Genomic DNA, 22145 nt, shown 5'->3' with positions numbered 1-22145 from the left:
TAGCTGTATATTTCTCCCCTCTATCCATCTCACTAGTAGGGGGGATTCTGGCCTGAGGATGTCATGCGGGGCGGTGATTAGCAAAATTGGAACAGGATGCCGTCAGGTACAGTCATACGGATGAATAGTAGCACCCGCAATTCTATCTTGTCGATTGTGCGGAGGAGCGTGATGAATGGAGCAAATATGACAGAACCTAGAACAATGAATAATCTTGTTAGGTATCGTGATCGAGTTGCAGTGATTGGGGTAGATATGATTGACCCTGGCAAACCCCTGGCACAGGTCTATCAATTTGTCAAGGTCATCATTACAGACGCTATCAGCCGCCTATCCCTGCTTCTACTAGGTAATGAAAAGGAGTCATAGGGTCATTATAAGGGAAGGTTCCTCATAAGGAAAGTGTGCTTACGCTTAAAAAGCATGAATCGTGTGAGTCCAGAAAAGTCGATTCAGGCCCGCAACACTACACGTACAACGAACAACGGGCCGATAACCAAAAATTCTGTTGTGTAGAGTCGCAGCAGCAGGCTACTTTTGACGACAAATACCTGACGGCATGATAACAGCTGTCTTGTTAGGGACTTTTTGAAAGTTTGATAGTCAACTATTCGGCTCGTGTCGTTGACAGCGCGCTCGAAATATAGATAAAAATCACAATATTCACCCTGTTACGAAGATAATCAGTTCCACTGGCAACACATAGAGAATGATTTATCGCACTCAGGGCAAATACTGATAACTTACCTAAGGAACAGAACGCGATTAGTAAATCCAGGAAACCCACCGACCACATACTGCAAGAGTATACAGGGACATCCGGCATACGCCCGCGGGGAGGATAATATAATATAGAAATCAAATACCTCAACACTCCACACGCGTTATAGAATTTCTATTGGCACGAGGCCGCCACCATCGCCTCATTAGGATAGCGGACCCATTCGATTCTGTTAAGACGACCCAGAAGGAAATAACGCTGCAACTACGTCAGTGTTCTGGAGCACAAATGCTGAACCGATAAGATGTTTCATTTACCACAACTAGCATTGCCTTCCTTCACCGAACTGGACACAACAAGTAAATCTGCACCGACTTCATGAAAGTGCAGGGCTAGTGGCCAGAAACTCAGTTTTTATTGTAAGGTATGCAGCAGTTCATGCATGAGTGTACGAAGGTACCTATCAACCGCAGCTTGAGAAATCGAGGGCCGAGGCGGTCTGCGAGTGGATGTCAAAAAAATTATTAAGCTGAGCTTAGAGGGTTAGTCATCGTCTGAATCAGGGCACAAGAATGCTACACGCACCTGAATGATGGAAATTCAGTGTGATAGGCTGTCTACGGACTATCTGCCACTACTACTTGCGGGGACGTGAAGGCGGTCGCGAGAGACCCCACCATAGTAATCATATTGCCCCGGCAAAAGCTTAGATGAGGCAGAACGGTACTGTATGCTTTACGTTCGTTGGCAAGTGGCATTATCATCATGATGGTGGTCACTACGTGTGTGTCGTGATTCGTGAAGCGGACGGCGGCCTACCACGTAAATCGCAAGCCCGAATCAACATTACATAATCATTGATAGTGACATAACTCGGCCCGGTTACACGATGGAAAGGTCCTTTGTTACAGACTGTTGGCACGGTCCCGGACAGCCAATGAAATAACGAGTATGACTATTCATACTATTAAAGCTTGAAGCAGAAGACCAGCTGATCATGGGTTGCCATATGGAACTAAAGGTACTGGCAGAAAGCTTGGAAATCAAGTACTCTCTTTCCAGAATCCACACGCCGAGGGTGATCGAACACGAGGTATGGCAGGTCCATGGCACGACGCAAATGAGTCGCTATCGCCCGGCGTCCTACTATCACTACAATTGAATCAATTTGGTCCGAGTAAGTAGTAAGTAAGCATGACATGTAGCGTGGAATCATTTTTGGATCGGCGCCGAGACAAACTTGAAGCTGACTCAATTATCTACTGATTCAAGTGCGGTATGTGATATTCTGTTTTGGTGTTTGCCTTTCACTCGACCCGTCTAGATCCTGGGTGCATCATAGTCAAGAAATCTATGCGTCTAGGAAATTCTTTCTAGATTGACGTCTACAGGCCTCTGAGGAAATGGCTTTCTCCATGGGCTTTTGTGCGGTGTGACTATGGATTGCTGGGGACTTATGATAATATTGACTTTTGGAAAGACCGAGACTTGTGATTTCAATACGTACGTTGCATTACGAGCAAATGAGAATTTGACGGTATTGAAAACAGATGCGACAGTGCGAATACAGATGTGAAATATCCAAGCCAATATATATGGAGAGGGTCACAGGAACCAGGTCCCTAATTGCAATGAAAAGTTTGTAACCCAGTTAACTCCTAGTATATTAACCCTTACCTTTCCAAAATCGCAGATCCATTTAACTAACCTCTTCACTCGTCATAACCAAAGCTATAAAACCTTTATCGGGTTAGCAGTCTGCACTGACGTGAAAGCAGAGACACGGCTCACCCGCAGATGTTCCAAAAAGTGTCCTATGCAGGTGAGTCACTGGCGTGTCATTAAAGTTCGAACCCAGGAAAACTACTGTACTCACGCATGGCCAGTCATAGCAGTTCGTGCAATCTGCGTCAGTGTTGCAAACCGCAGGACAATAAGTGGTGTCAGTCATGTCAGAGGGTATGGCAAAGATTGATGATGCTAAAGCAGCAATGACGGCGAGGACGAAACGCATCATTAATGACTTGTGTGATGTGGGATAAGATGATTCTGAAGGAAATATTAGGAAGACGGCTGGCTTTTATGTGCTGAATATTGGCTTTTGAAATTCTTGCGTACGTGGTTGTGCATTCATTTCTGCAATGCCAGCAGTTCTTGCCAGCTAAGGTCTATTAGTAACAAGGACTCGCCTTTGATATTGAATCTGTCATAGCGCCAGAAATTCTTTTTATCAATCTGATACCTGCTAGGCTGCTTCCGTTTTGAAGACCGACAACGCCGTGAAATGAAGCAGAAGTCGCCATATATGGTGCTGAGCAAAGAGTTGCAACAAGAAGAGGAAGCATGGATGCGCAGCAACACAGCATGACGTGGTGGACGCGGGATCTCGTGCTTATAGATGTTGTAGATGTGGTGTGGAACTACTGAATATCCATGTTTCCATATGATTGTACAATCTACAAGCCCGTCCACGGTGATTCAGCAGGAGCAACAGTCACTGACACTGCGCCGTGTACTGATCAACACGCGATTCTTTTCGTGTCCTTACACGTCACATCTAACATTTCTAAAACCGAAAATTACGCTAAATACACCGATGTTTTCCTGACGGCGCGTTGATCAACTGTTCCAATCACTAGTAACTCACGCGTCAGTGCCAATGGCCTTACTGCACCGATGTGAAAGCAGAAACACGACTCACGTGCAGATGTTCGAAACGAGGTTCTATGCAGGTGACTAGCATGTCATCAAAGTTCGAATCCAGGAAAACTACTGTACTCACGCATGGCATACAGCAGTCCTTGCAATCTTCATCAGCGGAGCAAAAAGTAGGACATTTAGGGGGCCAGGCGCCAGTCATGTCAGCGGGCATGGCAAAGATTGATGATGCTAAAGCAGCAATGACGGCGAGGACGAACCACATTGTTAATGACTTGTGTGATGTGGGATCAGATCATTCTGAAGGAAATATTAGGAAGACGGCTGGCTTTTATGCGCTGAATATTGGTTTTTGAAATTCTTCTTACCTACGTAGTTGTGCATTCATTTCTGCAATGCCAGCAGTTCTTGCCAGCTATAAGGATCTATCAGTAATTTGGTGTGGAACTACTGAACATTCATGTTTCCAATCAGCTGTCGACTCAGGACCAAAAGCACTCAACAAGATCTCGCAGCAAGGTTGTGTTCCTGTTGAGGCGATGGCCCCTGGCATTCATCAGGCGTCAGATCGTTCCATCTTGCATTTAACTTAACCAATGCTGTTTTCCAATTTTCGATTTTCGGCGAATCAAATCAAAGCAGAAGTATGCATTTTGGTAGGAAATGTGTGCGGTCTCGTGAGGGTGAGGTGGCGTTGATGTCACCGTCCGTTGGGGAGCATGCATGGCATGTCCCAAGCTAGACTCATAACCAGTCTTACTTTGAGATGCTTATGTAGGTTGACGTAGTCACTTTTTCCTGATCTGAGTCTAAGAATGGACTTGCCGTGGGCAAAATAATGCAGAATAGATTATACCGGAGTTTGAAAACGATTGGAAATCACTGATATTCCGATAATCTATGCAGCTTTCTAAACCGTAGTCACTTCACATTGATTAACATATAATAAATCCACTTTACGGACGCTGAAACTCTACAGTTTGTGATGATGGACAATGAAGAAATGGTAGAGCGAGAAGAGGATGAAGACTTGCAAATACTTGTATCATGGTGCGGAGATCGAGGCAAGACCACATCGAAAGTCGACGGCCAAGTCGTCTTTACCTTCGTCCCTGCAAGCTGCTGCCAAATCCACGATTGGGTACGCCATGGCAAGCCCTTTACGACAGTCAAAATGATCGTGGCTTTATTACGATAACAGGTTTTGATGTTGCAACATTCAGATACTTGCTCACTGCAGGTTTCACACAAAAGTGGTACACTACTCCTATCTCCCGTGTAGATATTAACACCTTGAATGGTGATGCACGTCCTGGAAGAAGATCTCGAGGCCAAGTTGCTCGTCATGGGAACACCAGAGCAGCTGCGCAGTAGGGTGTAGTAAGGTAGCAACATTATGTCAGCTGATATCGCAGGCGTTAGTGGCCTGAAATGGTAAGAGTACGTTTATTATAATCTGAAAAATCTGATTACATAAGGTTTTATTGGAGGGTAGAAAATAATGTTGAATTACAAATCGAGCGTATATGAAGCTCGGCATCGCGGCTGCCTTCCTCCATCCTACATTTTTCGAGCCCACCCACGGCAAGCCATCCAATTGGATGATCGATGGAAAGGTCCTTTGTTGCAGACTGTTGGCGCGATCCCGGACAGCCAATGAAATGACGAGTATGACTAATCACATATTTGTGAACTATTAAAGCTTGAAGCAGAAGTACGGACCAGCTGATCATGGACCGCCATCTGGAACTAAAGACCGGCAGAGAGCTCGGAAATCCTCCTTCCACACACCGAGGGTGATCACGAGGTGCAGGTCCATGACACGACGCAAATGAGTCACTATCGCCCGGCGTCCTACTATTACTACTGCTAGCAGCAGTGATCCTCACCAGCTGATCGAATCAATTTACATAATCCGAGCAGTAAGTAAGCATGACATGCAGCGTGGATCCATTTTTGGATCGGCGCCGAGACACACTTGAATTCACGCTCAATTATTTACTGATCCAAGTGCGGTGTGTGACATTCTGTTTTGCTGTTTGCCTTTCACTTGACCCATCTAATTAACAATACCTCATGCAGATACCGTGACTATCTCTGGAGTACGGAGCTGTACTGTCTACATCCTGGGTGCATCATAGTCAAGAAACCCATATGTCTAGGAAATTCTTTCTAACTTATTGATGTCTACAGGCCAGTGAGAAAATGGCTTTCTCCGTGGGCTTTTGTGTGGTGTAATTATGGGATTGCTGGGGACTTATTATAATATTGACTTTTGGAAAGACCGAGACTTGTGATTTCGATATGTACGCTGCATTACTGACCGCGTCGTACTTAGGTATCTGAGCTTATGTGGGCGTAGATGGCCATTCAGTCATAGTCATAGTCATCATCGGAGGGCGCGTGCATTTACCTATACTACATACAAGTGCTTGCCGCTGCGCGGCTCGTTGGATGGATCTAGTTCAAATCTAATAACAATTCTTTATACACGACGTTGGACGTATTGAAATCGTCATTTGGTTTGTCTTCTGAAAATAGGATGCGTGAATCGTCTCGTTGACGGATCCGTGAAAGGGCTGTGTACAGTTGACCGTGTGCGAAGACTTCGCAGCGAAGGTTGAGAACGGTCTTGTCAAGGGTTAGACCTTGGCAACCATTGAAAGTCGTTGCATATGCAAGACGGAGGGGAAATTGTAGACGATGAACAGTCTAACTTACGCGTGGGGGTGTGAATTCGAAGTGGATGCGGGGGATGTATTGAGTATCTCCAAGTTGACCTGTCCTGTTGTTGATGACTCGAACCTTGACATAACGGCGGTGCAATTGTTGTATGATGAGGCGTGCATTCTTCACCAGTTCCTTCTGAACAGACATATTGCGCCTAAGTGAGCAAATACAGCCCTGCTTGAGATAAAGTTCGTGCTTTGGAATTCCATTTTGTGAGAGAATTGCGAGAAAATCAGGTGTCGCTTCAGGGTGATCTGCTATGAGCTGATCATCTTCTTTTACAGTGTCAGCACTGTAGTATACGACTGTGTGAAATATCATCAAGACGGATTCATGGATGAACCGGGCATAATAGATCAAGTCGTAAAACACAAATGATGCGTGGGCAAACTGATGAAGAACGACTCAGAATTTATATTTTTCGTTGTGCGTAAATGACGTCGACATGTTTTGGAGCTGCGGTGTTCAAACAGCAAGATGACGCAGATGAAAGGGTCAGCTTATAAGGAATTGATGATGTGCTCGCAACCAAATGAAGTAAAGTGGAGTTTTATTTCGTGAGCACGAGGACTCGGCAATGTTGTAAGTGATGGAGCGAAGCTAATGATGGTAACGTCAGTAGGCTTCTGAATGGTAGTGGTAGTAGAAATTGGTCAAGTAAGCGCACGTGAGACGCACGCGGGTGGACGCCGCGCTCCAAGTCATCATAAGATTATATATTGTGGAAATTTATCGGAGATCAAATCATGAGCTGACGTTCACGTGAAGGGTCATTACAGTCGTGGTGATATGCCAAGCAAGAATTCGTTACACTTGTATACTTCTTTCCTCGGTTGGGCTGGAAACAATAGTTTTCTCGCCATCCAATTGCTGCTGTTCAGCCTCGAGAATTTTGCGCGAGACTTTACTGTGCAAGCGGATCTTTGAACCAAAGAAGAAAATGACCTGCATGAAAAACGTTGAAACCTCTAAGATTTCGCCATCAATCACAATATATGCAAATTTACACACCCATGGAATTGGTGCCATCGCCACCGATATCAGCGCCCAGAGTGTCAGTCCCCACTTATATGTCATACCAGCGAACATTTGCTGCGTGAAGAGCGGGAAGATCAAAGCCATAAAATTGCCTTTTGTAGTCTGGTTCAGCAGAAGAAATGAATATATAGTGCAGACTCACGAGACAAGCTCTGCCCTGCTTGGGCCGAGGAGGTATATGGTCCGTAGCTAGATTTATCCGTCAGACATTTGCAGGATAGGTGTGGCGAGACACATACCAGTCTGCAAGATACAAAAATGAAACTTGGAATATTACGAAGACGCCAGACATAAATGCCTGTGAATCCGTCAAATAATCGACTTCAAGCACTGTTGAGAAATTGACGTACAGTTAATGCAATCAAAGGCACTATCCAAGGAATGGTAGGTGATGCTGTCCACGCGTAGATAAACATTGAGACGGGCAGGACAATGGCAGCGACACACGCCATGTATAGTCGTGCTTCTTGGCCTTTTATCGAAAAGTTTTTTCTGAATAGCATGAGCCATGTCGAATGTTTGGTACTGACTTTCTTACTTGTACAAGGTGTCCTGGTACATATTCGCCATGAACCCAATGACGGCTCCGACACTGTTGAGACGAGAGATCAAATACGGTGCACACGTGCAATAAAATAACTTTCCTCTGACAAAGGAATACAAATCCTGTTTCGCTGACGCTGAAGTTGTAGACAGACTGAAACTCCGTGGTGATCGATCTTTTGTTTAAGTCATTTTAGCCACTGACGTCTATTCAGGAGTCAACAGGCACTCACTCGAGCAAACAGTACACGACCCCCCAGGTGAAGCCACACCAGATCTGTCATCAAATATCGTCAACCACTATTGACGGTACTTATCGATGGTCACTGACACTAAAGCTCTGCACAATAGGTTCAGTCAAGAGTAGATCTATGGTTGTGAGGTTAGGAAAAATTTGGCAAATAATTGTTTTGCGTACGCAAGGGCCGTGTACACGACGTCTTCATCAGAGATTTTATGCTTGGTCTGTCAATTTCAGCGCCGGACCGATACCTGGGGTCGCCAGTCGTCTTTCTGGTGTCCTTCGCGATGTGCGCCAGAACAATAGACGAACGGGTTTCGTTCATCACCAGGATGACGTCAAGAACATATGCCCCAGAAACCCTGAGAGAAACGTTCAAAGAGATACCAGGACGTAGTTTGTTTCGACACACATGACATGCACCCATTGCACCCACCGCCAACCGAGGTGTGGACTGGTAGCAATGAGCCCCCCAAACACTGACCCGAGGCCAAAAGAGAATATCGATGAGAATGCAAACAAAGACATCGGCAATCCACGTCTGGGACGTTTGTCAACAAGGGAGTTACGTTACCGCAAGTATCCTGCCTTACTCATGCGGCTGCCATATATCAGCGATGCTACCTCCGACTAAGGATGCACCAGTCGAGCCAAAGACTCCTTGTAGTATACGCGACACAATCACAACTTGTATGTTTGGTGCCCTGGCAGTGATGAGCGCCCGTTTGTCGCAGCAATTACACGACAACTTACAACGCATTCATAACTTCAGCGAGCATAAATAATACGGATGACACGATGTAAAGGGGTCGTCTGCCGCACTCCTAAAATACAGATGCCAATTAATGATCAACGACCGCAAACTGGTCACTTCTTACCTCACTGAATGACGAGGAAATCAAAGGGACAATCCCGAAACCTAGCACGTACAAGCTCAGTCCAACGGTCGCCTGAAGTTGAGTACAATTTAGGTCATGCATCATCGACTCATAACTGATCGAATAAGATGACGCTGATGCCGCTGTTGCAAATATCAGATAGAATGACATCGACACCAAGATCCGAAGTCACCCGTAATTCCAGCAAACACACAACATGTCAGCGTGATGGCCCACTTCCGCGCATAAGAGAAGTTTTGTGGATCGCGTGGGTCCCCTTCGTCGAATTTAACCTGACCAACGTAAACCTTCTTGAAATGAAATATGATAATGACTTACGAGTATCAACTCTTGCTCAGGCTCCTGTGGAACATGAGTTGTACACGAGGATGAGCTGATGCGTTTACTGGCATCGTCCATTATCATCAAAACCGGGTCTTTCGCTACCAAAAGCTGGATGTGCTTTTAAATGCTAATGGGGGAGGAATCCGAGAATAAATGAAATTGAAAGGAGTCAGGGTATCAGGGTCTTCCCCTGGAGTAGACCGGGATGCCTCGCCCATTAAACCATAAAGCCCATGGATGAGTAATACCAACATGATTTCTCATCTATAACAAGCATGTCACAAGAGACGTTTCATCTTCGTCTCGGGGAGGCGAGGTCAAGAATAGACTTCGGCCGACACTGTCGATAGGAGTAGTTTCAGTGCTACCGGGGACAGCACAAGTGCGGGAATCCCTTTGGAAAGCGTGAGCACCAGAAACCACAAATTACATGGCACCACCAACCCCTACATCATTGCTATCCACCTTTGCCTCTGGATATCTCACAAGTAGGAGGAATCCCGGGTCAGTGATGATGACCGGCCAGGCGGAGTGATTGTACATAGTGGCGTGGTCAAGTGGGTCTAGACGCCTGGCACGTTCCATAGCACGATGAATGGAGAAAACATGATCATGATTGACCCTGCTCCAAGATAACAAGTTAATTTGACAACTCGGTCGTCGACATATATCATGTTCGGATCCGTCGATAGCATTACTATTGCTGCCAGGCAATAAAAAGGAGTCATGTGGTCATTGCAAGGGAAGATTTTAATAGGAAAAGGCATTACTTACGCTTGAAAATGCATCCTCATGCGACTAGACTAAAATGAACCATGTCAGGTCTCCTGAACAGCCTACTTGGGGCTCAAGGGTTCACGGACCGCTGTGTACGTGTAAGCTTCATGTCCATGTCACTATAAACGTAAACCGAATGACGGCCCGATAACCAAAGCACGAGTACTGAATTCTATTGCGTAGAAGCTCGCCGCGGATCTGCTTGAAGGCCGGTGGCCCAGTGATCCTATTGGAGGAGAGGTTTACAGCCCGGACGAGAAAACACAGCCCGGAAAGTCCACTCCGTGGTAAATGTCAGATATAGAGTATTGATAGTATTGTCGGGAAACTCATAGTTGCAATGTCACAGAACAGAGTCTAAGCGGAAATGAAGACGCACGACTGGATTAGGTCTGAGACCAAGATTGATGCTGCAATCATTCAGCTGAAAATTTATGGATTCGGACTGGGAGAAGCTCTGTGAGTCTGCAGTGGATTTTGTGACTCTCTGAGGCTCAGCAACGAAAGTTACGGCGAAACTGTTTAACTGGCAGTTATGATTTTGTTATATAGACCAGCTGCATGGCAGGATTCAGCAGTGTCATTCACCAAATCTATAGGTATCTGAAATGGCTTACATGGAATATAAAGAAAGTTGGCTCTTTGACATGTTCATGATGTTATTGAGTCACTAGTAGCCTCTAGTAGCAAACAGACTAAAGTGAAAGCAAATAGACACATCCGACGTCCCCGTTCCGCGCAAATTTTCCCACGTGCCGCTTGCGTCTGTTTTCACTGCCTTGGTGCACCACTCCGAGTCTCCGCTGACTGCGCCCTGTCTAGTTGTTGCCGCGTTGACTTTATCTAGACAAGGATAGCGCACGACGGTACATGATTCACAATAAGTTGAACTACCTTTCAGACCATGTCGGATCAGACGACGTGGGTACCAGGATCCAATTTCAGGCGATCTTCCGAATTGACGCCTACATTCGCAGATGGAAGAGATTCTTGAGATGACGCTTATGGACCAACGTCCCGGTGCACCTGTTAATGTTGCATCCAAATCTGCGAAGATGCCGTCGTATCTTCAGAAACATGATGTCAACACCCGGTTGTCTTCTCTAGAGGTTGAAATACAAGGGATAGACGAACAGATCAAAAAGTTGACTGCTTTACGTGGGGCCTTAATTGCTGAAAAAGATGACCTCACTCGAGAACGCAGTCGTATCAACCTGGTGCAACCGTCAAGGGGGCTCAATGACGCTGTCCAGACTAAGGGCAAGGGCAAAGCAGCTACAGTTGACTATACTGTTAGCTTCGACTGGTCAACACAGCTGCAGTTGACAATGAAGAAGGTTTTTAATATTGGTAACTTTCGACTGTGCCAGAAAGGGTCAGTGCGGTGCTCGACTTGCTTCCTGAATCTTAAAGGACCAATAACAGAGTCTGTAATTCTAATATGGATGGCCGAGATATTGTGTGTGTCATGCCCACCGGTAGGATGGTAGATGACACCTTTTGCCCGTTGCTAACGTGCTGTTGCAGGAGGTGGCAAGTCGTTAACCTATCAACTTCCTGCCCTCCTGACGCCAGGGTGTACACTGGTGATATCCCCCCTCATTTCCCTGATGACGGATCAGATTCTACATCTGAAGGAGTCAGGAGGTATATTCGCTTTTATCCGAAATTTCCTGTCTTCAATACTGAGGTTCTTCTAGTGGAAGCTGTGATGTTGACAGGGGGAACTCCACGTCCCCTCCTCAATGAGATTCAGCAAAGACTGTCGTCCATGGCATCATCTCAGGTGCATGGACATCAAGGTCGGGACATTAAATTATGCTACGTCACGGTAATACAGCAACCGAAAAATGGTCTCGTGCTGATTTATGTCTCAGCCAGAGAAAATAGCTAAAAGCAAGACGTTTATGTCTCTCCTGCGCAAGCTTGTGGAAGGTGGAAAGCTTGGTAGGTGCCGAGCCCGTAACATGGAAATCTTATGATTAGTTTGCACAAGCTCGGATCGTTATTGATGAAGCCCACTGTGCTTCTCAAATGGGTCACGATTTTCGGTACAATTTCATCCCTATGGACATACAAGCCTCTCACTAATCGCGCATCAGCCCAGACTACAGAAAATTGAGCATCCTTCGCCAGTTCTTTCCCCACGTGCCCATTCTCGCGTTGTCTGCAACCTGCCCCCCAAGAGTCCTCCAAGATATTCTCAAGATTCTCAGAATGAAACCGGTGGTAGATGGGAAAGGTGTGCATGTTTTTGAATGTACGGACAACTGAAACAAACATGCTACTGCGCACAGCTGCCCCACCGGATGGGACGGTGTATTTTTCTGCGCCTCTGTACCGCAAAAATCTGCATTACACTGTCTTGCCAAAACCATCTTCAGCAAAAGAACTCATCGCGACAATGTCGGACTACATTTTACAAAACCACAGAAATGATAGTGGCATCATATATTGCCTCGCAAAGAAGGTATTTTAATCCAAGGCATCACGGACATCGAGTTCACATTTTTGAAGGATGCTGAATCGGTTGCTGAAAGCATTCAAGCGGTGAGCAACGGCCGCATCAAAACAGGCGTCTATCACGCGAATGTTGAGGATGGGCAGAAAGAAAGGCTACACATGCAATGGAGGGAAGGGAAAGTTCAGGTAGTCTGCGCTACAATAGGTCTGCCTCATGTGTCACATCACATGGATTTCGGGTCCTGATGAACTCCGGGGTAGCTTTTGGCCTAGGGATTGACAAGGGTGACGTTCGATTCGTACTCCACCATACAGTGCGTCTTTCATTTCAGGTGTTTCCTGCGGTTACGTTACTAAAATGGCATCTAAGATATCGGTTCGTGGAGCCTCAAAGGGATGTTCTGCGCATTCACTGAGTGCTCACCACACAGAAGTCTCTTGACGGGTACTATCAGGAGTCAGGACGTGCTGGACGAGACGGCCAAGACGCAGACTGCGTATTGTACTATCGTCCACAAGATGCTACTCGCCAAGCTTCCATTACGTGCAGTGATCAGGACGGCGTGGTGAAGTGTGAGCCATTTCCACATTTAAATATAAACTCACGCAAGACTTCCCTGTGTCTCCCGTAGTGCATGACATCTTACGTTTTGCACAAGATATGCAAGAATGCCGCAAGATCTTATTTGCAAAGTAAGCCTAATTCGTGCTAGTGTCTACCTTCTCACATGTACGTTCGGTGATCATTAGATACTTTTCGGCATCATCCGATCTCTCTATGGCCTCATGGACCACGAACGAATCAGATGCAATGGACCGATGTGGGCATTGCGACAATTGCACGAGGCCTCCTGCCAACGTGGAACACAAGGATGTGACAGTTGAAGCGTGGCAGATTCTAAAGATACTTGAAGCTGTAGAAGGTAGTGGCGGGCGCCTGACCATTGCTGGTCTCAGTGACCTGGCGCGTGGTCTGGGTGGTGGTTCATTCGAAACTGGTGGCGGCGGAAAACGCCGAAATGCTAAAGAGAAGATACAGATTGATTATGATTCCGTGGCTGGCGGAAAAGTGAGGCTTTCAAAGGACGTGAGTTCTTGTTTCCCATGTCGAATTTGATCCGATCTGAGATATTGTGAAAGGACATGGAGTCGCTAATTGTGCAGATGCTTGTGTTGCGGTACCTTGAGGAGGCCTTTTCATCGACGGCATACACTGTGAATGTTTACGTCGCACCCGGTAATCAAGCGCTCCGGCTCACCCGCTTCACTTGTGAAGATATCGTCAACGGAGCCGGGCCTAGAATCCAGTGCTCCTTCAGGAGACATGGGCGCAAAGTAAAGAGCAAGAAGACTGCTATTGACAGGCAATCTCCTGATAGTCTGGATCTTCAAGAAGACCCCACTTCTGGCCCTTCACGAATCAGGAAACCAGCCCCACCAAGAAAGAAAAGGCTATATGAAGATTTATCGGACCCGGACGAAGTTGATGGAGAAGATTTTACGAGTCAGATAAAGATGATTGATGCCGAGGAATCGGATGTTGACGATGATGACGATGCGGACTGGGCTTACTCACTTAGACCACCTCAGCCAACTAAGAAACGGCGAAAGGGTGAAGAGAAGGCAAAGGGAATTCCCGCCAGCTTAAATAGAAGGACGAGCGGGGATGAACATGAGGTCATATCTCTCTCATCAGACTAATGTACAAACATGCAAGGATGTAACTTATCACCATCATAATGCTAGAGACAGTATACCAGCTCCGATAAAATGTGGCGGAGAACACCTGAACGAATAAAACATCGAAAGCGAAAAGTTGATCGGAGAGAGCTTTGCATAGCGTCCGTATTAGATAATGATGAAGCGGGGCAGCGGACTCATGATGCATCCGATTGTCACTCGTCGTCAGAGGTCGGCGAGGAGGGGGCGGCGGTGAGGTAACCAGCGATAATACCATCCTGACATTTATAATTCGTTGGCTTCAATACAGAGCGCAGGGGAGGTTTGGGTATCAAACGATGACTGATGTCAATGCGAGTTCCTTCCTCATTCTGCCACCCACTTCCGGGTTCTGGATAGCCCTCAAGATCAGGAGGGTATGCGTCTTGTGGTGCTGGTGTCCGGTAGCAACCATCGTTTCGCCATAGCTGGTCTCTAAAGAACTACGGGTTAGCCTTCATACACATCAACAAAGTGCCACAAACCCTCTGCGATTGAACCATCCCTTCCTTCTCTGATTCGGGAATATAGGCGATGGACATATCAAATCATTGCACCACCGCACAGACCGTGCAACTGCAGCGGGGCACAACGCCCGCTGCGGCAAGGCCTGTGTATGGTCGCCATCAAAATTCCGGCGATGTGGTTCAGTGTCCAGCACGGGTCCCTGAACGGGAGGGTACTCGTAATGACCACCGGGGACCAAATCTAAGCCCGGAGGTGGTGGGATGGTAATAGAGAGGTTCCCCTTGAGGGACGATGAGCGCGATGGCTGCATGCCCATGCTGTTTCTCCCTTGCTCATCTACCGGTGGAGCCGGGAACGGCACGCGTTCACCATGCTTCAGGGATGTCGAGTGCTGGCGGGTGTCATATGACATAATAGAGCGTTCGCTCGCCAGGAGAATGCTGTCCTTACGTACTCTGGCGCTCACTGGGGGCGTAGGGAGTGGACGTGAAGGATAAGGGATGTGGTTCCCCTTATTAGCAGTCATGGATGATGTTCTGGGCGGAGGACTCGCCTCACCACATGAGGGGCACGAATGCCCTAGTGGGAAAGTCGACATACCCCTGGGGTGGTGTGAACGCGAACGTAATTGTTCAGAGCTTGGCGAGGCAGCTCTGATTTGAAGCATCCGTGTATTTGGGGGGCTATCCGTGACGCTGCTGCTCGATGAGCCGGAGGAGATCTGTGTGTTGACTGAGAATATGGAGTCGCATTCGCTCGTCACGTCAGAAGGCGAGTAGGGGTATCCAGCCTTGGACGATATCGAGCGCTCATAAATGTATGTGTCGGGCACAGGTCCGGCGTGAATAGCGTATCTCCCGGAGCTAGGCTTGTGCTCGTACGATCGCTTAGCGAAGCCTGGCTCCTCGGGCGGAGGAGCCTTTAATAGCTTCCTCGTGGGTTCCTGCTGGCGAGGAACGTGTCCAGACTGTTGTCTGGATTGAGAGTTCGCCCGTGTCATAGGACGGTAGTCTGAGTCGACTTTCGCTGCATATGGACGTGCAGACATCGTCGGGGCCTTGAAGACCTGGAGAGAGAAGCCCGACGGGACCGGGAGGAAATAATTCTGCACAGCACAGCGCTATCAGCGTGAGGCATACGGGTAACAAACACATTTCGCACCTTGGCTGCTCCACCACGGGAGGGAGGCCGGACAGCGGGATTGAAAGAGGAAGCAAACATTGTGAGCGGGTGAGGCTCCTACATGGGTGATTTGTGAACGCAGCTTTTAAACTGGAGGAACACATAAGAGGATCATTGGCGAGGATATCCATGAGGCACTGTACACGAGACAAACAGGTTGTAAAACACGCGGTCTGATGCGTACGCGAGAAATGAGATCCAGTTTACCTGTGGACGATGGGCACAATACATAGTGAGAGTACTTGTAAGTATATAGTTGGCAAATACAGGCTGGCTAGTGATTGAGCGGCAGTCTGGCCAAGAGCAAAAGTAGGGTCAATTACTCTTGACGCTCGTATAAACGTGGAAACATAGACGTGCGCCGCACTTAGAGTCATATCCTCTCATGAGCTTGCCTTGCTTCGGAGCTTGAGAGCACGCAAACCTTATTATTATGATTCCAGTGCCAGGGTTGAGACCAGCGTTTCGGGGAGTTGATCGTCATTTTCAGTAAAGCGTGTCTTTGAAGTAAGACGTCAAATCAATAATGATTGATCAAATATGACTGGAGAAATGGCTATATTGGGGAAACGAGGCGAAGGAGGTGACAAACTTGCACCTGCGGAGGGACTTCGGAACTGCAAGTGTTGATCAAGCGAATGCTCCCGAGCTTCTCCATCTTCACTATGAATCACCAGTGAAACAGGGCAGAACCTGGCAGAACTACCACAGGGTCAAAGGGCGACGTTGCCAACGAATCAGAGCGACATCACACGGCATCTTAGTCAATCTCCTCGCGATCGAACAGATGAGCCAACATCGCAGAGTGCTGATCGAGATGGTTTAGAATGCAAGCTAGCGCGATAGAAGACCGACACAATGAAATTATCAATAGAAAGCCTCTGAAAACTGCCCACACCTCATATCCCACAGCTCGTATTGGGGCAAGCCGGAAGCATGGCAGGGGAATGCATTCCGAAAGTCTTGGGCATGTTCGATGCACAGCGAAGTGGTTATCCGTTGACTACGGAGTGCAAGGGTGACGCGAGGCAGTACAAATTCCGTGAATGATAACACAGTGATTTTCCGGAGAGTGGCTTTATTCCAACTACACCAATAGGTGTACATATTTGACAAGCCAAAGTCCCGAGGAAAGCATGTTGTGTGAACTGTCACAAGTACAGCATCATCATTCTCCACGAGTCGAAAGTTTTCTCGGAAGTACGCAAGCCAGGAAGTAGTGTCCGTGCTCGTGAATATTATTCTGAACCCTCCGAGGTTGAAGAGTGCAGATACTAATAACAACAAGTCCTTGTGGTAGCCTGAGGGTGACAAATTTAGTATAAACTGTTATATATATATATATATGGTAGATAAAGGACCACGTTTAGCAGACTTTGTACGAAAACTGCGGACAAGTTTTGGTAGACATTGACACGTCTTGAAGGACTTTACCCAAACATCCGTCATGAAGCTTAAAGAAATCTACAGGACGTCCACTTTTGCATGGTCACCGACCGCGTCGCTCCCCCTCATTGCGACGGGCTCGGTTGCTGGCGCACTCGATGAGTCTTTCTCGAACGAATCTCAGCTCGAAATATGGCAACCGGATTTCATGGACAAGAACGAATATGATCTCGGAGGAGATGGTTTGCCTGCCCCAAAGGGCGCGGTCACTGACAGCTCAAGGTGAGCATGCTAGTCGCGTGCCACAATAGAAGTCCGTGAAATGATCGTCATAGGTTCAACCGTCTTGCATGGGGTCAAGTGCATAGAGACCGCTCACGCGGTGTCATTGCAGCTGGTATGGAAAACGGCGAACTTGCTCTATGGGATCCAGCAAAAATCATTGTTAATGCCGAGTATGTACATTTTCTTACGAGGTTTCATCAGCTGACTGGTGCACCCAGCGTCTCTGAATCTCTGATCCTTCGCAACACCAGTCATACTGGTCCCGTCCGTGGCCTTGATTTCAACCCCATACAAACAAACCTTCTGGCTTCTGGTGCCATCAACGGCGAGGTGCGCAGATTATCTTCTGCAAATCGCAAATCATTCTCCTCCTAACATGTTTGTTGTGATATAGGTTTATATCTGGGATCTCAATGACCCGTCGAAGCCGTACTCTCCTACACCAGGAACGCGGAGCACGAAGCTTGATGAGATCACTTCCGTTGCTTGGAACCAACAGGTACAATACGTGCTTGCAGGCGCTAGTAGTACGGGATATACTGTAGTATGGGATCTGCGAGGGAAACGCGAGGTAGTCGCCCTCGCTTACGGTGGTGGTGCGGGCACGCTTGCAGGCCAAAGTGGCGTTGGTAGTGGAATGGCTGTTGGCGGCAGACGCGGCATGAGTGCGATTGCGTGGCACCCTGACAATGTAGGCGCTCACAATTCTAATAGTTATACCACGGAGCTAATTGGGGTTTCAATGCAGGCAACTCGCCTTGTTACCGCTTCCGAGGATGACCTGTCTCCCGTAATCATGGTTTGGGATCTTCGAAATGCACGTGCACCGGAAAAAGTACGCTTTTAATATATCCATTCATCCATTGCTAATGCGCCCCATGTTCTTGTTCCTAGATCCTTACGGGGCATGAGAAGGGTGTTCTGTCGCTCTCGTGGTGCAAGCATGATGCAGACCTCTTACTTTCGTGTGGAAAGGACAACCGCGCCCTCTGTTGGAATCCGCAGACATCTGAGATCATCGGCGAGGTACGGCTTGATTTATTGAAGTCTAATGTTCTAACTTCGTCTTTAAACAGCTTCCTTCTGCGGGTAATTGGGCTTTCCAAGTGGAATGGTGCCCACGAAATCCTGATCTCCTGGCTACCGCTTTCTTCGATGGCACGGTTGGGATTCACTCTATCCAGTCTACGAATGATGCTTCAGTTCCCCCTGCGACTCCAAAACCCGATGGTGCAGATGTGTTTGACGTGCCAGGTTACTCCCGTACCACAGCTCCCACGCTCAGTCTTAAACAACCACCCAAGTGGCTTCGCTGCCCATCTTCCTGTTCGTTTGGGTTCGGCGGGCAGCTTGTCAGCGTTGGTAATTTACCTGCAGCCTCGGGGAAAAACCAGAGCAGCGTCGTGCACATCCGAAAAGTGATTGCAGAGACAGATATTGTTGACCGGGCTCAAAGGTTGCAACAAGCTGTGGATACCAATACCTTGAGCACATTCGCAGAAGAGCGGGTAAGCTTGGAGAAAGCTGGTGAAGATGGCTGGAAGGCCCTTCTTAGTTTGTTCCGTGCGAATTCGAGGGACGAACTTGTCACGCTGTTAGGTTATTCTAAAGAGGAGGTCAAAGGACGTGTCGAGGAAGCGGTTGCGAAGCTGAAGGAGATTGTATCAATCAACACGTCCAGCTATAGCGTGGATGAAGCTGGTGTGGACCCAGCGAAACCTCACGAGCCAGTGGTGTCCTTTGCAGAACCAGAAGCACAATGCGATGGCAGTGAAGAGGATCTATCGACAATGGGTGCTGAAAAGACGCCTTCGGAGGTGAGCGCCAGTGTTGCATCCGACGCCGTCCAGGTCACAGACGGTGAATCCACGACCACTGCTCCAAGTCTCTTTGGTGATGAAGCTGCCCTTGGTACACCCCAGATGGATGCGGGTGCTGACTTCTTCAGTACAATCGGCGCTGCACCCGAACTCGAGGTGCCTCATCATAACTACGGTCTCGATTCAAGTGTCGCTGCCACTATTGGGTCTGGTCCCTCGAGTCTAGCAAGCGAAAACCTGAAGAACAACACGTTCAGGATCTACCCCTCAGACGAGAGTGAGACAGATGGACTGGTGACGAAAGCACTGGTGCTTGGCGACTTCGAGTCCGCTGTTTCACTGTGTCTCTCTGCCGAACGCTACGCGGACGCTATCTTACTCGCGATCAAGGGTGGTGAAGATCTTCTTCAACGCACCCAGAAGGCTTACTTCGAACGGCGCACCACCTCGTATCCCTATCTTCGTTTATTCCAAAGCATTGTCACCAATGATCTCTCGGACATTGTGCAGAACGCCGATCTTCAAGAATGGCAGGAGATATTTGTGGTGCTGTGCACCTTCGCGAGCCAGGAAGAGTTCTCGAGCCTTGCGGAGCAACTCGGGAGCAGGCTGGAATTCCAGAGCAGTCTGATACGTGAGGGCGGTGCAGAGAACGAGGATGATGCCCTTGAGTTGAGGAAGACGGCGACTTTGACATATCTGGCCGCAGGAAGGCTAGAGAGACTCTTGAACATCTGGATCGAGGAGCTCACCGAAGAGGAGATTTTGTTATTGGATGATCAAGATCAGCTAAGCAGTTCGCGATATGCAGCCCATGCCCACGCTTTGCACACTTTCATAGAGAAGGTGACCGTCTTCCGCGATGCCACTAAGTATGTGGACGGCGATCTGGCGCAGGTACCGGGTGAAGACGCCGGTGCCAAGACGTACAAACTCGGCGCATTGTACGATCGATACTTTGAGTATGCGGACGTACTTAGTGCTCAGGGTTTGGTGAAGGAGGCTGTTGCCTTTTTGAAGTTAACGCCGGCAGATTACATAGGGTCCACATTGGACTGCGCAGGAATCAGGGAGCGTCTACTGGCGGCTTCTGGAGAGCGCAAGGTGACCCCAGCTGTTCCTGTAGCAGGCACCAGTCATGCTGCTATTCAACCCATCCCTGCGCATACTATTCCCCCCACATTATCTGGCTACGCCAGCTACACGCGATCTGTTCCAGTTGTCCCTGCTCAGACATACGGGCATACTCAACCCATCTCTCAACCATCACATGATCTATATGCTGTATCCTCTGCTGTCAGGCCAATTCACCCCACTTCAGTTCCGCAGCCAGCCCAACACCAACATCTGCCACCGTCCCGTGGTCCCATGCCTCCCTCTGCCCCGCTGAACCGCATGCCAAACGGTGGCTGGAACGATGCTCCCGTTATGACCAATGATCGTCGCGCCCCATCTTCACTAAATCTCCAGAAGCCAATGGCTATAGTGTCTCCCTTCCCCAATGCTCCTTCTCCCAGAATTGCGTCACCTCCCGCTCCTGGCCCGCCACACACGAGTGGGCATGGTCGGGACCCTCCCCCTCCGCCACGGGCGGCACAGTGGATGGTGCACCCACCGCCTCCCTCTCAGGCTCGACCTCCCTCTGGGCCTCCTGCTCATTCACAGGGCATGCAACCACCATCAAACCGGTTAATGTCTCCTGCGCAACAGCATGCCCCTCTTCCTTCTGTTTCTGGTCCATACTCGCCGTCCATGCAGCCCGCTCAATTGCAGCCTCCTGGGCCGTATGCGCGTGCCACTCCTCCACCTGGTCCTCTTCGTGGCCCTGGACAGCCACTCGGCCCACCTAGACCGTATGCAACGCCTCCGCCGGGACAAGCCGGTCCGCCGCCGCCAGGTCCCTATGCACCTCCTTCCGGCCAAGCTCAGCAAGCACCACCAGGTCCATACGCGCCTCCTCCTGGCCAAGTCCAACAGCAGCAGCCCCGTGGAATTCCACAGGGTCCACCACGAGTGGCTCCGGCACCACATCCGCTTGCCGGTCTACCTCCTCAGCAGGGACCTCCTGGAGTTGCGTCAGCCGGAGGTGTCAGCAACACGCAGCCTCCACGTTCTCGACAAGGTCCACCGCCACCAAAATATCGTACGTCTTCTCAATGATGCAGTAGGCACGTGGCTGATGATTGATTCTAGCCCCGGGAGACCGGGCTCACATCCCCGAGTCTGCGTTGCCCGTCTTCAATATCATCAACGAGCAACTCACACAGATGAAGCAGACGACACAAGTATGTGATTGTATTCTGTGATCGAAGCTCCTGTGTGACCATCTTCCATAGCCCCAACAACGACGAATGGCTGATGACCTTGAGCGCCGAATCAATTCTCTATTTGATGCTTTGAATTGTGAAACATTGTCCAAGCCTGTGGTCGACCAGTTGCTTGTTTTGGCAAGAGGTATGTGTCTCCCATCAATACGCTTAGGCAATCCTGATTCAAGCGTTGCTCGACAGCCATGGAGGCGCATGACCGAGATGCTGCGTTGTCTATCCACGTCGACCTTCTCACTCGTGGTTCGCAGACAGACGACATTGGCTTGTGGATGTCGGCAATCAAGCAGCTCATTATTCGCATGTAAAAGTTTGTTACAAGTCGGCTTGAAATGTGTTGTTGTTCGCTTTTTACTATCCACAGGACTATTTAGATTCATGGTATCGGAAAATGTTGATTCAGTAATGTTGAGTTTCCTGAGTGATTGGTGGTATAGGCATCTCCGAGCTGGATCCTTTTGGGCTGAAACTTGAGAGTATTGCCCTTAAGCTTGGAACCAGATCATCCTCATTGTTGCGATTGTCTGGTGCAAGAAGGCTTCAGATGCTGAGATGGCCTACATG

At 48.4% G+C, this 22145-nt stretch overlaps 5 protein-coding genes across 5 annotated transcripts; 2 read left to right on the top strand and 3 right to left on the bottom strand.

The window, feature by feature from the left end:
* Positions 1–951: 951 nt before the first annotated feature.
* Positions 952–2746, bottom strand: DFJ58DRAFT_915051 (uncharacterized protein). The gene is made up of 8 exons (XM_041395419.1): positions 2598–2746; positions 2513–2535; positions 2430–2452; positions 2229–2343; positions 1773–1873; positions 1307–1536; positions 1039–1250; positions 952–979 (listed from the first exon to the last, which is right to left on the bottom strand). The coding sequence occupies exons 1-6, from the start codon at positions 2609–2611 to the stop codon at positions 1339–1341; spliced, it is 474 nt and encodes a 157-aa protein (XP_041242059.1). The 5' UTR covers positions 2612–2746; the 3' UTR covers positions 952–979; positions 1039–1250; positions 1307–1338.
* A 4170-nt stretch (positions 2747–6916) lies between these two features.
* On the bottom strand, positions 6917–9882 carry DFJ58DRAFT_717096 (major facilitator superfamily domain-containing protein; the record flags this gene model as incomplete). The annotated part of the gene is made up of 16 exons (XM_041384319.1): positions 6917–7054; positions 7121–7239; positions 7290–7336; positions 7387–7445; positions 7498–7639; positions 7686–7731; positions 7799–7866; positions 7924–7967; positions 8022–8059; positions 8109–8293; positions 8344–8472; positions 8525–8635; positions 8685–8755; positions 8810–8952; positions 9024–9102; positions 9808–9882. 16 exons carry the CDS (start codon positions 9880–9882, stop codon positions 6917–6919), a joined length of 1494 nt encoding a protein of 497 aa, XP_041242058.1.
* Positions 9883–10684: 802 nt separating this feature from the next.
* Positions 10685–14158, top strand: DFJ58DRAFT_796494 (P-loop containing nucleoside triphosphate hydrolase protein). The gene is made up of 16 exons (XM_041390586.1): positions 10685–10852; positions 10909–11306; positions 11357–11409; positions 11459–11578; positions 11632–11762; positions 11809–11878; positions 11928–11982; positions 12034–12173; positions 12229–12401; positions 12449–12599; positions 12656–12708; positions 12765–12770; positions 12826–12967; positions 13027–13087; positions 13145–13481; positions 13535–14158. Exons 1-16 carry the CDS (start codon positions 10802–10804, stop codon positions 14093–14095), a joined length of 2502 nt encoding a protein of 833 aa, XP_041242057.1. The 5' UTR covers positions 10685–10801; the 3' UTR covers positions 14096–14158.
* DFJ58DRAFT_746852 (uncharacterized protein) lies at positions 14159–15880 on the bottom strand. Its single transcript, XM_041387491.1, has 3 exons — positions 15743–15880; positions 14599–15686; positions 14159–14548 (listed from the first exon to the last, which is right to left on the bottom strand). Exons 1-3 carry the CDS (start codon positions 15800–15802, stop codon positions 14290–14292), a joined length of 1407 nt encoding a protein of 468 aa, XP_041242056.1. The 5' UTR covers positions 15803–15880; the 3' UTR covers positions 14159–14289.
* Positions 15881–17160: 1280 nt separating this feature from the next.
* Positions 17161–21992, top strand: DFJ58DRAFT_705087 (uncharacterized protein). Its single transcript, XM_041383702.1, has 10 exons — positions 17161–17431; positions 17485–17604; positions 17653–17764; positions 17829–18125; positions 18183–18269; positions 18329–18460; positions 18511–21397; positions 21448–21539; positions 21591–21708; positions 21765–21992. The coding sequence occupies exons 1-10, from the start codon at positions 17211–17213 to the stop codon at positions 21887–21889; spliced, it is 4191 nt and encodes a 1396-aa protein (XP_041242055.1). The 5' UTR covers positions 17161–17210; the 3' UTR covers positions 21890–21992.
* Positions 21993–22145: the final 153 nt, after the last annotated feature.

Source organism: Suillus subalutaceus (assembly GCF_016647625.1).
Source record: "Suillus subalutaceus strain FC151 chromosome Unknown DFJ58scaffold_80, whole genome shotgun sequence".
Lineage (NCBI taxonomy): Eukaryota > Fungi > Basidiomycota > Agaricomycetes > Boletales > Suillaceae > Suillus > Suillus subalutaceus.
The sequence above is the reverse complement of the archived record's forward strand: the minus strand, read 5'-3'. Positions and strand labels throughout refer to the sequence as shown.

Coding starts and splice junctions, on each gene's coding strand:
- DFJ58DRAFT_705087 (XM_041383702.1), top strand. CDS start 17,211: ATGAAGCTTAAAGAAATCTACAGGACGTCCACTTTTGCATGGTCACCG. Junction 17,432..17,484: donor GCGGTCACTGACAGCTCAAG/GTGAGCATGCTA, acceptor TGATCGTCATAG/GTTCAACCGTCTTGCATGGG. Junction 17,605..17,652: donor AAAATCATTGTTAATGCCGA/GTATGTACATTT, acceptor TGGTGCACCCAG/CGTCTCTGAATCTCTGATCC.
- DFJ58DRAFT_796494 (XM_041390586.1), top strand. CDS start 10,802: ATGATTCACAATAAGTTGAACTACCTTTCAGACCATGTCGGATCAGAC. Junction 11,579..11,631: donor ACATCTGAAGGAGTCAGGAG/GTATATTCGCTT, acceptor AGGTTCTTCTAG/TGGAAGCTGTGATGTTGACA. Junction 12,600..12,655: donor GGTAGTCTGCGCTACAATAG/GTCTGCCTCATG, acceptor ACTCCGGGGTAG/CTTTTGGCCTAGGGATTGAC.
- DFJ58DRAFT_746852 (XM_041387491.1), bottom strand. CDS start 15,802: ATGTTTGCTTCCTCTTTCAATCCCGCTGTCCGGCCTCCCTCCCGTGGT. Junction 15,687..15,742: donor CCCGTGGTGGAGCAGCCAAG/GTGCGAAATGTG, acceptor TGTGCTGTGCAG/AATTATTTCCTCCCGGTCCC. Junction 14,549..14,598: donor GGATGGTTCAATCGCAGAGG/GTTTGTGGCACT, acceptor GTAGTTCTTTAG/AGACCAGCTATGGCGAAACG.
- DFJ58DRAFT_915051 (XM_041395419.1), bottom strand. Junction 2,453..2,512: donor ACTTTTTGGAACATCTGCGG/GTGAGCCGTGTC, acceptor AAGGTTTTATAG/CTTTGGTTATGACGAGTGAA. Junction 2,344..2,429: donor TGGTTATGACGAGTGAAGAG/GTTAGTTAAATG, acceptor CATTGCAATTAG/GGACCTGGTTCCTGTGACCC.